Source organism: Rhinoderma darwinii, chromosome 4, assembly GCF_050947455.1.
Source record: "Rhinoderma darwinii isolate aRhiDar2 chromosome 4, aRhiDar2.hap1, whole genome shotgun sequence".
Classification (NCBI taxonomy): Eukaryota; Metazoa; Chordata; class Amphibia; order Anura; family Rhinodermatidae; genus Rhinoderma; species Rhinoderma darwinii.
Window position 1 is genome coordinate 303215656 of NC_134690.1, and position 13762 is coordinate 303229417.

The following is a 13762-nucleotide window of genomic DNA, read 5'->3' on the forward strand; positions in this document are numbered from 1 at the left end:
TCCTCCTCCTCACATCCACTTCGCGCTATGAGGAGGAGGAGAGAAAGCACGTCCGTGGCAGTTGTCCAGAGGAGTGTCACGGCACCCCTGGAGGGTTCTCATGGGAACCACCAGCCTAGTAGATCACAGAGCAGGGAGATACCTCCCTGAACTGCTATAATGTTCAATAGTATCTGCGTTTTTAGCAGGGCCGTATTTACAACTCACGCTGCCCTAGGCACTAAGCCTGAATATACCCCCATTAAAGGCCTATTTAGTTTAGCCAATTATCATCATGATTCGCTAGTTTCTGACCAATTATAATGATATTTGTTCAGTGTTAACAAAGGAGAAGATCAATGATAAAAACTTTGCTTATCGTTAATCTCAAATGAGAAACAAAAAGGTAATACACCTGGCCGTAGTCATAGCGATGTGTATTCTGTTCTGAGCGTAGCCCGGCCTCCAGGGATGATGATTCATCCCATGTAACAGCTGCAGCCATTCAAAGGCTGCAGCGGTCACATGGACTACAGCGTCATCGCAGGAGGACGCTCAGAGAGAGAGAGACTACGGCTAGGGAGTATTAGATTTTTTTTTTTATTTATTTCTGCAGTCTTTCCGCCCAAAAAACTGCACCAAAATTTGGTGCCGTTTTCCAGGTGAAATTCCCTGCGGTCCTCAGGACGTATACACTGTGTAGTTTTACGTGTCCACCCTGTGTGTTCCTACCCTTATAATCAAGTTGCTCTCCCCCACAAATATTATCTCTAAGGGTTAGGCCACACGGAGCGGCCCTAACACGGTCGCAACGCAGCTAACAACCACGCCGGAACCATGTTCGGTGCGGCTGTCAAACAGCCTGTTAGTGGCCGTACGTATTGCAGTTGCATTTGCATGCGCTCCATTCATTCTCTATGGAAGCGCCGGAGATAGCCGAGTGTAGTGTTCGGCTTTTTCCGGCGCTCCCATAGAGAATGGATAGGGGGTAAGCTGTTGTAATTTCAAAATCGTGCGGCCATAAAGGGTGTATTAATTCACAATTTTGCAGATAAAGGGACGGTTTACCCGCGTTAACGTGCGGCCATGAATTAATACACCCTTTATGGCCGGACGATTTTGCAAATTACAACAACTTACCCCCTATTCATTCTCTATGGGAGCGCTGGAAAAAGCAGAACACTGCACTCGGCTATCTCCGGCGCTCCCTTAGAGAATGAATGGAGCGGCAGTGCGCATGCAAATGTAACCGGAATACCCCTTAACGAGGTATTTGACAACCGCACCTACATAGTGCCAGCGCAGTTGTTGGCCGCGTTGCGACAGTGTGATGGCTGCTCCGTGTGGCCGTACCCTAAAGAATCCTTTCTCCCCATACATAATGCCAAGTTCCCCTCCCCATGATTCATAATAAGCTCCTACACCACGAAATAAACTATACAGAAGTCCCCCTCCTCCCAAAATAAATTTATAAAGAATCCCCCCACACTCCTATAGCATTTAGGGCAATGTCCCCTCACCTTCAATATCGATCTGTAAAAAATACACACACACAAAGCACCTATAATCTAGTCTCCCCTCCCCCACAAAATCGATCTTTGCAAAAAAAATAATAATCCTGTTACACATCACTTAAAGCTCCCTCTTTCCTCCTCCCTCACACAGCACATAAATAAACATGGATTAACCTAAAGCTGCTGCTCGTACCTGACACCGGAGCTCCGTGGAGGAGTCTTCACTGTGGCAGCAGCACAGAAGGAAGGAGCTGCGGGAAGCTCTGAGTCTGTGTGACTGTGCAGTACAGACTGTGCTGATTGGTGGAGCAGACAGAGGCCCCTGGTGCTCCACCAATCAGCGCTAACTTCACACAGCAGTGGAAAGGAAGGAACAATTCTCCTCTCTGATGTGCGGCTCGAACCCGCTGGCGCTCCCCTTACAGCATGGCGGCCGGTGCCCTGTGCGACCGCACGTGTCGCACATAGCTAAGGTTGGACATGGTTGTGTGTCACTAGAACTGTCTTGTAGTTATAAACCGGGCTTGTTTTGGCTGAGTGACCAGGATAATTAAAGGTGGATTATAAATGCTGTGGTAAGTGCTTCTGTGCTTCCATAATTGAGGCTCCTGAATGGTAGCTATCCAGAAACCCCTAGTATATAATATATAGTCATCATGTTGCAAGAATTCATCAATTCTCACCATATTTCTGTTTTCCATCAGATACAATGGTTTAAACTTTCAAAACCAACTTTCAAAAATATGCAGCTTTCCTGTCTTTTCTTAAAGAGGCTCTGTCACCAGATTTTGCAACCCCTATCTGCTATTGCAGCAGAAAGGCGCTGCAATGTAGATTACAGTAACGTTTTTATTTTTAAAAAAAGAGCATTTTTGGCCAAGTTATGACCATTTTCGTATTTATGCAAATGAGGCTTGCAAAAGTACAACTGGGCGTGTTGAAAAGTAAAAGTCCAAGTGGGCGTGTATTATGTGCGTACATCGGGGCGTTTTTAATACTTTCACTAGCTGGGCGCTCTGAAGAGAAGTAACATCCTCTTCTCTTCAGAACGCCCAGCTTCTGACAGTGCAGATCTGTGACGTCACTCACAGGTCCTGCATCGTGACGGCCACATCGGCACCAGAGGCTACAGTTGATTCTGCAGCAGCATCAGCGTTTGCAGGTAAGATCGACTTACCTGCAAACGCTGATGCTGCTGCAGAATCAACTGTAGCCTCTGGTGCCGATGTGGCCGTCACGATGCAGGACCTGTGAGTGACGTCACAGATCTGCACTGTCAGAAGCTGGGCGTTCTGAAGAGAAGAGGATGTTACTTCTCTTCAGAGCGCCCAGCTAGTAAAAGTATTAAAAACGCCCCGATGTACGCACATAATACACGCCCACTTGGACTTTTACTTTTAAACACACCCACTTGGACTTTTGCAAGCCTCATTTGCATAACTACAAAAATGGTCATAACTTGGCCAAAAATGCTCGTTTTTTAAAAATAAAAACGTTACTGTAATCTACATTGCAGCGCCTATCTGCTGCAATAGCAGATAGGGGTTGCAAAATCTGGTGACAGAGCCTCTTTAAATAGTAATTTTCTTAAAGCGCACCTAACTTTTCAGAGGACATTCATAAGAGACTGTCATATGTGTGTTCATGAGGAATAATACTATTTCCGGCCATCATATGACTTGTATTCTGCATTTTTCACCAGTTTTCCCTTATGCCGCCTCTATCTCTAATTCTTCATTGTCTCTGAGCCTGTGGGCGAAGCCTAACTGCTTTCATGTCTACACAGTACCTATAAAAGAGGAGAATCCTGCTCTCCTATCTCTATCTTTCACATATACAGTACTGTGCAAAAGTTTAAGGCAGTTGTGGAAAGATGCTGCAAAGCAAGAATGCTTTCAAAAACAGAAGTGTTAATAGTTGTTTTTTTTATCAGTTAACAAAATGCATAGTGAATGAACAGAAGAGAAATCTAAATCAAATAAATATTTGGTGTGACCACCCTTTGCCTTCAAACCAGCATCAATACTTCTAGGTACAATTGCACAAAGTCATGGATATTATAGACGTATAGTCGGGTGTATGATTAACCAATTATACCAAACAGTTGATAATCATCATCATTTTCATATGTAGCTTTAAACACAGTCATTAACTGTTGCAGAAACAACTGTGTAGGAGACTTAAAACTGGGTGAGGAACAGCCAATCACTGCTACAAAGGTGTGGTTGTGGAAGACAGTTTCATGTCAAAGTCCACCATGGCAAGACTAAGCACAGCATCAACACACAAGGTAGTTATACTGCATACGCAAGGTCACTCCCAGGCAAAAATTTTAAAGCATACTGGGGTTTCAAGATGTGCTGTTCAAGCTCTTTTGAAGAAGCACCATGAAAGGGGCAATGTGAGGACCAGAGACACAGTGGTAGGCCGAGGAAACTTAGTGCAGTAGAGCAAAGACACATCATGCTTGCTTCCCTTTGAAATCAGAAGATGTCCGACAGTGCCATCAGCTCAGAAATGGCAGAGACCAATGGGACCCAGGTACATTCATCTACTATTTGGAGAAGTGTAACCACCACTGGGAATGTGGACCCACTTGGCTGCTCCACTGGGCTAATCCACTGAATAGCCTAATAACTGCGTAGCTGCCTTACACACAAGTAAAGGACAGGCACTGCCAGATTGTACCTTGATGGCAGACTGGTGCCGGATTTCTGGATGTAGGCTTGTGCTAGATTCTCGGAAGCTGGCTTGCGCTGGATTAACGGAAGTTGGCTTGTGCTGGATTATCGGAAGCTGGTTTGTGCTGGATTATCATAAGCAGAACTGGTCATGGTCACCGGACTCGTCACAGATACTGGATATGGATACTAGACCCGTCATGGACACTGGCCACGTCACGGACACTGGACACGTATACTGGACTTGTCACGTTACACTGGACTCATCACGGACACTGGACACGGATACAGGACTGAACACAGATACTGTATAGTCATAGACACAAGTTACAGCGAACTGGATACAGAACCTTCGTAGGCTAACTCTCGGTTAGAACTAACATTCCTCAGGCACTGAGGAAGTGGGCAGAGTTCCTTAAAAAGTCCAGGGTGTACTGGGATAGACGGGGGGCAATATTCCTGATGCACACGCTGGCCCTTTAAGAAATGGGACGAGCGCTCGTGCGCACCCTACGGGCATAGGCCGGGGGGGAGAGCAGAAAATGCCTGCCTCGCTGGGCAGAGAGACGCCAGCGCTGAGGATGGGTAAGCTGGCGAACGCCGGTGCTACAAGAAGTTGTCTTCATGGAAGAGTTGTGGCTAAAATTCCATACCTTCGGCGTGGAAGTAAGTCCAAGCGACTCAACTATGCAGAAAAACATAGGAACTGGGGTGCAAAAAAAATGGCAGCACGTGTTCTGGCGGGATGAGTCAAACTTTTAAATATTTGGCTGTAACAAAAGGCAGTTTGTTTGCCGAAGGGCTGGAGAGTGGTACAATAATATATGTCTTCAGTAAGCAGTGAAGCATGGTCCTTGTAAGTTTGGGGCTGCATTTCAGCAAATGGAGTTTGGAATTTGGTCAAGATTAATGGTGTCCTCAATTCTGAGAAATACAGGCAGATACTTATCCGTGCAATACCATCAGGGACTCGTCTGATTGGCTCTAAATTTATGCTGCAGCAGGTCAACTAGCCCAAACATACATCCAATGTCATTAAGAACTATATTTAGTGTAAAAAAGAACAAGGAGCCCTGGAAGTGATGATATGGCCCCAGAGAGCCCTGATCATCGAGTCTGTCTAGGATTACATGGAGACAGAAGGATTTGAGGAAGCCTACATCCACAAAAGATCTGTGGAAAGTTCTCCAAAACGTTTTGAACAACCTCCCTGCTGAGTTTCTTCAAAATTGGTGTGCAAGTGTACCTAGAAGAATTGATGCTGTTTTGAAGGCAAACGGTGGTCATACCAAATATTGATTTGATTTAAAGTTCTCATCTGTTCATTCACTTTGTATTTTGTTAATTGATAAAGAAAAACTAATACTTATATTTTTGAAAACATTCTTACTTTGCAGCAATTTTCCACAACTGTCTAAAACTTTTGTACAGTACTGTATATATAGAAGCTGCAGCAGCATGGAGGACATTATACAGCAGTAATGAGCAGTGCAGCTGAGAATTCAGTACTGAGCAGTGGCGTAACTACCGCTGTAGCAGCTGTAGCAGCTGCTACTGGGCCCGTGGCATGAGGGGGCCCGTGCCGCCCGCCGACATGACTCCCAATATGCCTGGTGGCGCCGTTAGCAGCCGCTATGGCTGCTACAGCGGTAGCGATGCTACTACGGGGCCTGCTCCGCCAAGCCTCTCACGCCTGGTGGCGTCGCTAGAACTGGAGGGGGCCCCGGTGCTAGCGACAGCCACCCCCTCTTGCAGTAATTGTACCTGCTTCTATACCATGCAGTTACAAATACATGCATTATCGCTGAATGGCCAGGCACGTTCCGTGCCCGACTATTCTGCGCGTTACGATGACGCTGATTGGCGGGGCAAAATGACTTGCCCAGCCAATCAGCACCTTTCAACGATGCTACCGGCGCAATGAAGTCATCACGCCGCTTCCTTTGTTGAAAGGCGCTGCTTGATGGGGCAAGTTATTCTGCCCTGCCAATCAGCGGCTTTCAACGACGCACCGCTTGCGCCGTTCAGCTCCAGCAGACCTGCTCAGAAAAGAGCAGATCTGCATTGCCACCGGATGGCGCAGGAACAGGGTCAGGGTGGGTATGTAAAGTTTTGGGGTTTTCTTTCAACTAAAACTGCGAGTGCCATTATCTAAAGTGGGGGCTCTATCTACAGGGGGGTCTATATGTGGGGATGTGGAGCACTATATACAGGGGGAGCCATATGTAAGGCACTATCTATAGGGGGAGCTATTTGTAGGCCACTATCTATAGGGCTGGGCTATATGTGGGACACTATATACAGGGGTGGCTTACCTGTGGGGCACTATCTAGAGGGGGGCTATATGCAGGGCACTCTACAGCAGAGGGCTATATGTGGGACACTATATACAGGGGGGGCTATATGTGAGGCACTATCTACAGAGGTGGGGTATATGTGGAGCGAGCACTATCTATAGGGGGAGCAATTTGAAGGGCACTATCTACAGGGGTGGGCTATATGTGGGACCCTATATACAGGGCTGGGTTACCTGTTGGGCACTATCTACAGGGGGGCTATATGTAGGGCACTGTCTTCAGGTGTGGGCTATATGTGAGGCACTATCTGGAGAGGTGGGCTATATGTGGAGCACTATTTATAGGGGAAGCTATGTGTAGGGCAGCATGGTGACTCAGTGGATAGTACTATTGCCTTGCAGCTCTGGAGTCCATATATGGGACACTACACAGGGCTGTATGTGGGGCACTATATCCAGGGGCTTCTATGTAGGGCACTATCTACAGAGGCTCTATGGGGGTCACTATCTACAGTGGGATTTGGGGCATTATCTTCAGGGGGCATAGTGTGTGTGGGACACAGTGTATGGTCATATTTTAATGAGGGACACAGTGTATGGCGCTATTATAGTTAGAGGTGCAGTGTATGGCGCTATTATATTTAGAGGTGTTGAGAATTTTATCTTCGTTTATAGGTGCAGAAATGTTTTAAAAGTGAGAAGCGGAAGACATCTGAGCGGAAAACTGCAGAAATGGGTCGTGGCCGGGAGAAGTCCATCATAGAGGTCTGGACCGGAGTGAGAAGAAAAGAGAAAAAGAACTAGAATCTGAGAAGTCACCGGTGAGTCACTTAATGTAAATGTTTATTCTGCCTCTAATCAGTACTGTAGTCACTGTATGATCTGCAGCGAGATGATGGGTGGTATGATTTTTTTTTGTGAAACAGCATCTCCCAGCATATCCTTACCGTTGTATGGGCCATGCTGGTAGCTGTAGTTTAATGCCATACAAACCTATACGGCAGGGGTTGCACTAAATTGAGCTGTATTTGTTCTGGTGTAGTATATATGTACTGAGCTTGGTTCTGGTGCTGCATATATGTACTGAACTTTGTTCTGGTGCTGTATATATGTACTGAGCTTGGTTCTGATCCTGTATTTAAGTACTGAGCTTTGTACTGTTGTTGTATATATGTACTGAGCTTTGTTCTGGTACCGTATATATGTACTGAGCTTTGTTCTGGGGCTGTATTTATGTATTGAGCTTTGTTCTGGTGCTGTATTTATGCACTGTGCTTGGTTCTGATGATGTATATATGTACTGAGCTTGGTTCTGATGCTGTATTTATCTACTGAGCTTGGTTCTGGGGCTGTATATATCTACTGAGCTTGGTTCTGGGTCTGTATATATGTACTGACCTTCCTTGGTTCTGGTATTGTATATATGTACTGAGCGTGGTTCTGGGGCTGTGTATGTATATATAAAGCACAGAATATATATATGTATATATATATATATATATATATATATATATATATATATATATACTGTGCTTTGTTCGGGTGCTGTTTAAATGTACTGATCTTAGTTCTGATGCTGTATTTAAGTACTGAGCTTTATCCTGTTTTTGTGTATATGTACCGAGTTTGGTTCAGGGGCTGTATTTATGTATTGAGCTTTGCTATGGTGCTGTATTTATGTATTGAGGTTTGTTCTGGTTCTGTATATATGTACTGAGCTTGGTTCTGGCACTGTATATATGTATGAGCTTGGTTCTGGAGCTGTAATTATATAGGATATATTTCTAATAACAAAATTGCAGGGCAGATGAAATTGTTTACAATTCAGTGTATATTTAATTGGAACCCCTCAGGTAGTTTTAACCCCTTGAACCGCCACCATGTGGTAATACATGACCTGACAAAATTTTTAAATGTATGTTTTTTATAGATGCAGCAAAATCTATAAAATCAACTTTTAAACCGACACACACTATATGATAATTACTCATTAAAGACTTATGGCTCGGTGCCGTTATCCTGAAGAGTCACATAGTCCTGCCTTGAAACCCACCTTTCCATGTTTGATTGACATCCCCCTGGCTGATTCAACTTTCTCGGATGCGCCATTTCCTTGTACTACTTGGGGAGCTGTGTAGCACTATACACATGGGGAGCTGTGTGGCACTATATACAAGGGGCTGTGTGGCACTACTAAGGGGGGATCTGTGTGGCACTATATACTAGGGGGGCTGTATGCATGGCCGGCCTTTGATATGTTCGACCAGTGCTTTCTCACAGGGCGCCAGCCGCCACACTGGGCGCCAGCGGGTGTGTGTATCCCCACGCCGTTGCAAATACCAGCCGGTCAGGTGCCATTCGCTAACTGCACGCAGGGCCGGCCTTAGGCAGTCGCCTTTCCACCCGGGCGCTTCTTCACTTAGTGGCCGTCGCTACCGCTGTGGCAGCCATAGCGGCTGCTAGCGGCGACACTAGGCATGAGGGCGGTGGCGCCGCTAGCAGTCGCTGTGGCTGCTATAGCGGTAGCGACGGCACAATAGCAGAGCAGGAAGGTATCTCCCTGCTCTGCTATCTACTAGTGCCTCTGTAGCTCCCTGAAGGAGCGGAATCCACGTGTACCCGGGGATTCCGCTCCTGGAGCGCTCCTTGATGTCTCTGTCCATATATGGACGGTGGCATCAGGGGAAACTCCTGAAGCTGAATCCCCGGTCACAGCGTTGCAGACGCTATGACAGGGGATTCCACTCCAGGAGAAGCCAATGACATCATGGACACAGACGACAGGAGCTTCTCCTGGAGTAGAATCGACGGTCACAGCGTCGGTAACGCTGTGGATAGGGATTCCGTTTCAGGAGTTTCCCCTGATTTCACTGTCCATATACTAAGGGGGGGTCTGTGTGGCACTATCTACTAGGGGGGCTGTACGCATGGCCGGCCTTTGATATGTTCGACCAGTGCGGTCTCACAGGGCGCCAGCCGCCACACTGTGAGAGGGGCGCCAGCGGGTGTGTGTATCCCCACGCCGTTGCAAATACCAGCCGGTCAGGTGCCATTCGCTAACTGCACGCAGGGCCGGCCTTAGGCAGTCGCCTTTCCACCCGGGCGCTTCTTCACTTAGTGGCCGTCGCTACCGCTGTAGCAGCCATAGCGGCTGCTAGCGGCGACACTGGGCATGAGGGCGGTGGCGCCGCTAGCAGCCGCTGCGGCTGCTATAGCGGTAGCGACGGCACTATAGCAGAGCAGGGAGGTATCTCCCTGCTCTGCTATCTACTAGTGCCTCTGTAGCTCCCTGAAGGAGCGGAATCCCCGTGTGGCCGGGGATTCCGCTCCTGGAGCGCTCCTTGATGTCTCTGTCCATATATGGACTGTGGCATCAGGGGAAACTCCTGAAGCTGAATCCCCGGTCACAGCGTTGCAGACGCTATGACAGGGGATTCCACTCCAGGAGAAGCCAATGACATCATGGACACAGACGACAGGAGCTTCTCCTGGAGTGGAATCGACGGTCACAGCGTCGGCAACACTGTGGATAGGGATTCCGTTTCAGGAGTTTCCCCTGATGTCACTGTCCATATATGGACAGAGACATCAAGGAGCGCTCTAGGAGTGGAATCCCCAGCCACACAGTGGCGCTATCTATACTGGAAGGGGGGGTTTGCTATCTACAAGGGGGCTGTGCGGCACTACCTACAAAAAAGGACAACTGTGCAGGAGAACACAAAATACCCAGCATTCCCTGCTATCAAATAAATGTGTGGAAATAAACTAAGATATAACATTTACTTAATCTAGCTAAAAGGATTAATCCTTTAGCTAGACTAAATAAAAGTTATATCTTAGTTTATTTCAACACATTTATTTGATAGCTGGGAAAGCTGGGTATTTTGTGTGCTCCTGCACAGTTGTCCTTTTTTGAATGTCTATTGGCCGCCAGCTATCAGGGTCATTTCGTAGTCCTTGCACTACCTACAAAGAGGCTGTGGGCAGTGTGGCACTACCTACCAGGGGGCTGTGGGCTGTGTAGCACTACCAACCTGTGGGCTGTGTGCCACTACCAACCAGGGGGCTGTGGGCTGTGTGGCGCTACCAAACAAGGGGCTGTGGGCTGTGTGGCACTACCAACCAGGGGGCTGTTGGGCACTACCAACCAAGGGGCTGTGTGGCGCTCCCTACCAGGGGGCTGTGGGCTGTGCGGCACTCCCTACCAGGTGTCTGTGCGGCACTCCCTACCAGGGGTCTGTGTGGCACTCCCTACCTGGGGGCTGTGCGGCACTCCATAGCAGGGGGCTGTGCGGCACTTCCTACCAGGGGGCTGTGTGGCACTCCCTACATGGGGCTGTGTGGCACTCCCTACAGGGGGCTGTGTGGCACTCCCTACAGGGGGCTGTGTGGCGCTCTTTACAGGGGGCTGTGTGGCGCTATCTACAAGGGGGCTGTGTGGCGCTATCTACAAGGGGGCTGTGTGGCGCTATCTACAAGGGGGCTGTCTGGCGCTACCTACAAGAGAGCTGTGTGATGCTACCTACAAGGGGCTGTGTGGTGCTACCCACAAGGGGGCTGTATGGTGCTACCCACAAGGGGCTGTGTGGCGCTACCTACAGGGGGAATTTGTGAGTGGCGGGCTGATGGTAATTTTACTGTGAGTGGTGGGCTGATGGTCATTTTACTGTGAGTGGGGGGCTGATGGTCATTTTACTGTGAGTGGGGGGCTGATGGTCTTCAAGTGGTTTCCGGCTCTGACCTCCAATTGAAATTAATAGGAGGCAGAAAATACCTGTGGCGCTCGTTTGGAGCTTTTTTGCCTGCGTCTTTTGCATTCGCTTCAACAGCTTAAGAAAAAACACAAAAAAAATGTCAAACAACCCTGTCAGTTCCTGAAGGAATTTTGAGGCAGATATTTTTTGCCTTACAAAAAACGTGTGTGAACATACCCTACGAGTGTAGTGCTTGTTCTAAGCCATTTTCTGGCTTTCTCGAAACATTTGTTGGTAGGGGGGCCCTGAGGAAATTTAATTTTTCCAGTGCTGCCTCGAGTCTGAAAAGGTTGGGAAACTCTGTACTAGGCTACAGGATCCCGTCTTGGAGCAGCTCAGTTCATCATGGGAACGGGGCCTAGGCGAGTACAATTTTTGTTTTTGTTTGGGAGCACTGTCTACAAGGGGGAAGTGGGGGACTGTATGGCACTGTCTACAAGGGGGAGGTGGGGGATTATGGCACTGTCTAATGGTAGGCTATATGGCAAAATCTACAGGGGGCACTATACTGTGTGGGGGCCACTAAGCGGACATTATACTGTGTAGGGGTACTACAGGTGGCATAATACTGTGGGCACAATTAGAGGACAAAATACTGTGTCCTTGAAGGGGTTTTTAATATATTATATTATTAAATATTATTATTATACTGTATGCGGGAACTAAAGGGGCATTATAATCTTTTTATGGGGCTTTTTTTTTTAATGATGGGGTGGGGCGCCGAAAAAGATCATTTCACACAGGGCACCATCTATCCTAGGGCCGCCCCTGGCTGCATGACACTATGTACAAGGGGAGGGCTGTGGCTCTTTCTACATGGGGCTGTGTGTCGCACTATTTACTAAGGGGGCTGTGTGGCACTATCTAATAAGGGAGGCTGTGTCGCACTTTATACAAGAGAGGGGGCTGTGTGGCACTATATACAGGGGGAGCTGTGTTTGGCGCTATATACAGGGGGGACTTTATGGCGATATATACAGGGGGCTGTATGGCACTATCTACAAGGGGAGGTGGGGGCGCTATCTACAAGTGGGGTGTGACACTGTCTAGATGCGGGGCTGCATACCACTGTCTACAGGGGGGCTGTATGGTACAATCTACAGGTGGCACCATCTAAAAGGGGGGCTGCGTTTGGCACCTTGGGGGGCCCAGTCAAGAGTTTGCTATGGGGCCTAGTCTTTCCTAGTTATGCCCCTTGCACTGTGGTGACATAGAAATTAGCAGCCTGTATCTTTCTCACTCTGCTCCTGCTTACTCCTTCTGCTCACCACTCTCCTTTCCATAGACTTGTTTTAAGAGTGTCTGTGTATTTCCCACTGCTCCTGCTTCCTCCTCCTGCCCCTCCTGCTCCCCTACCTCTCCATATACTTTTATGCAACGTGTCTGTTGCTCACTCACTCACTCTGTCTGCTGCCTCCTCCCGCTCCCCTCTCCATGGACTTTAATGGACAGGCTGTGAGGAGACACACCCCCACCTTCTGCAGCTGTTTTCTCTGCTCTGAAACCAGTGTCGGCCAATGCTTGGCAACAGGTGGTGGACAGCAGATTACAGGAAGGGAAAAACCTAGTGGCAGTAACTTTACACAAAATTTGCATTGATAAAAGAACTACATTTTAACAGTAAATAAATGACAAAGTTGATCTATATCAGGTATACGGTTAGATCAGCAGAAGTTGTTTGAAAAATTTGTGTCCATTTAAGCTCCCTAAAGCAATTATTTTGTTGTGTAAAACTGAATAGCCTAATAACTGCAGTAGTTTTCATGATTTTTCATGCATAACTAAACTTGTGACAGTTAAAAGGGTTTGTCAAAACTAAACTGCTGTGGCAATGAGAGGATCTAGACAGGTCTGGCTTTTTTAACCACGCTTCTCTCAGCGGTCGCACCTAGCTAGTCATTTAGACTGCTGCAAGGTAAATGTATTAAATTAAATGGCCATCCATGTAACGCATGGACAAGCTGGGTTTGCCAGAGCCACACAGATAAGCTCTCCATTCAGGTTCATGTGTGGGAAATCCTTGCAGGGGGGGGGGGGGGGGCAATTTTCTTTGAAGTCCATATACCCTATTAGGGCATGTGCACAGGAGTTTTCATAGTTAGTCAACCGCTTTAAACATTACATAAAATTGTCTCATACTTACCCCCAGTATCACTCGTGTATAGTGGTATGAATCAGCTTTTTCATACCAGATAAAGGTCTCAATGAATAAATATGCATTTAATCCCAGCCAGGTTACCTACAACAGAATATTATTATTATTATTATTATTATTATTATTATTATTATTATTATTATTATTACCCCCATCATTACCTTTTATTTATATGGGGCTAATATATTCCATGATGAAGTACAATCACAGAATACAGTGCACTGATTTATGGTCAAGGGGTTGTCAAGGATTTTAAAAAATTAGCTTTTTTTCCCAGCGCCAAATTTGTTAATGGGCTGTATCTTGCATGGTTCTGGGGAAAAAAGCAGATACTTTTTTTTCTGATCCTGGACAACCCTTTTAAAACGGAAAAATATGCTAAG

General features: G+C 47.1%; 1 protein-coding gene across 1 annotated transcript in view; it reads right to left on the reverse strand.

Annotated features, from left to right (window-relative positions):
* Positions 1–13762, reverse strand: part of NOX3 (NADPH oxidase 3) — a 159179-nt gene that overhangs the window by 127879 nt on the left and 17538 nt on the right. The window contains exon 4 of the mRNA XM_075863737.1: positions 13368–13463. Coding sequence (XP_075719852.1) covers positions 13368–13463 — 96 coding nt within the window. The remainder of the gene's footprint in view (positions 1–13367; positions 13464–13762) is intronic.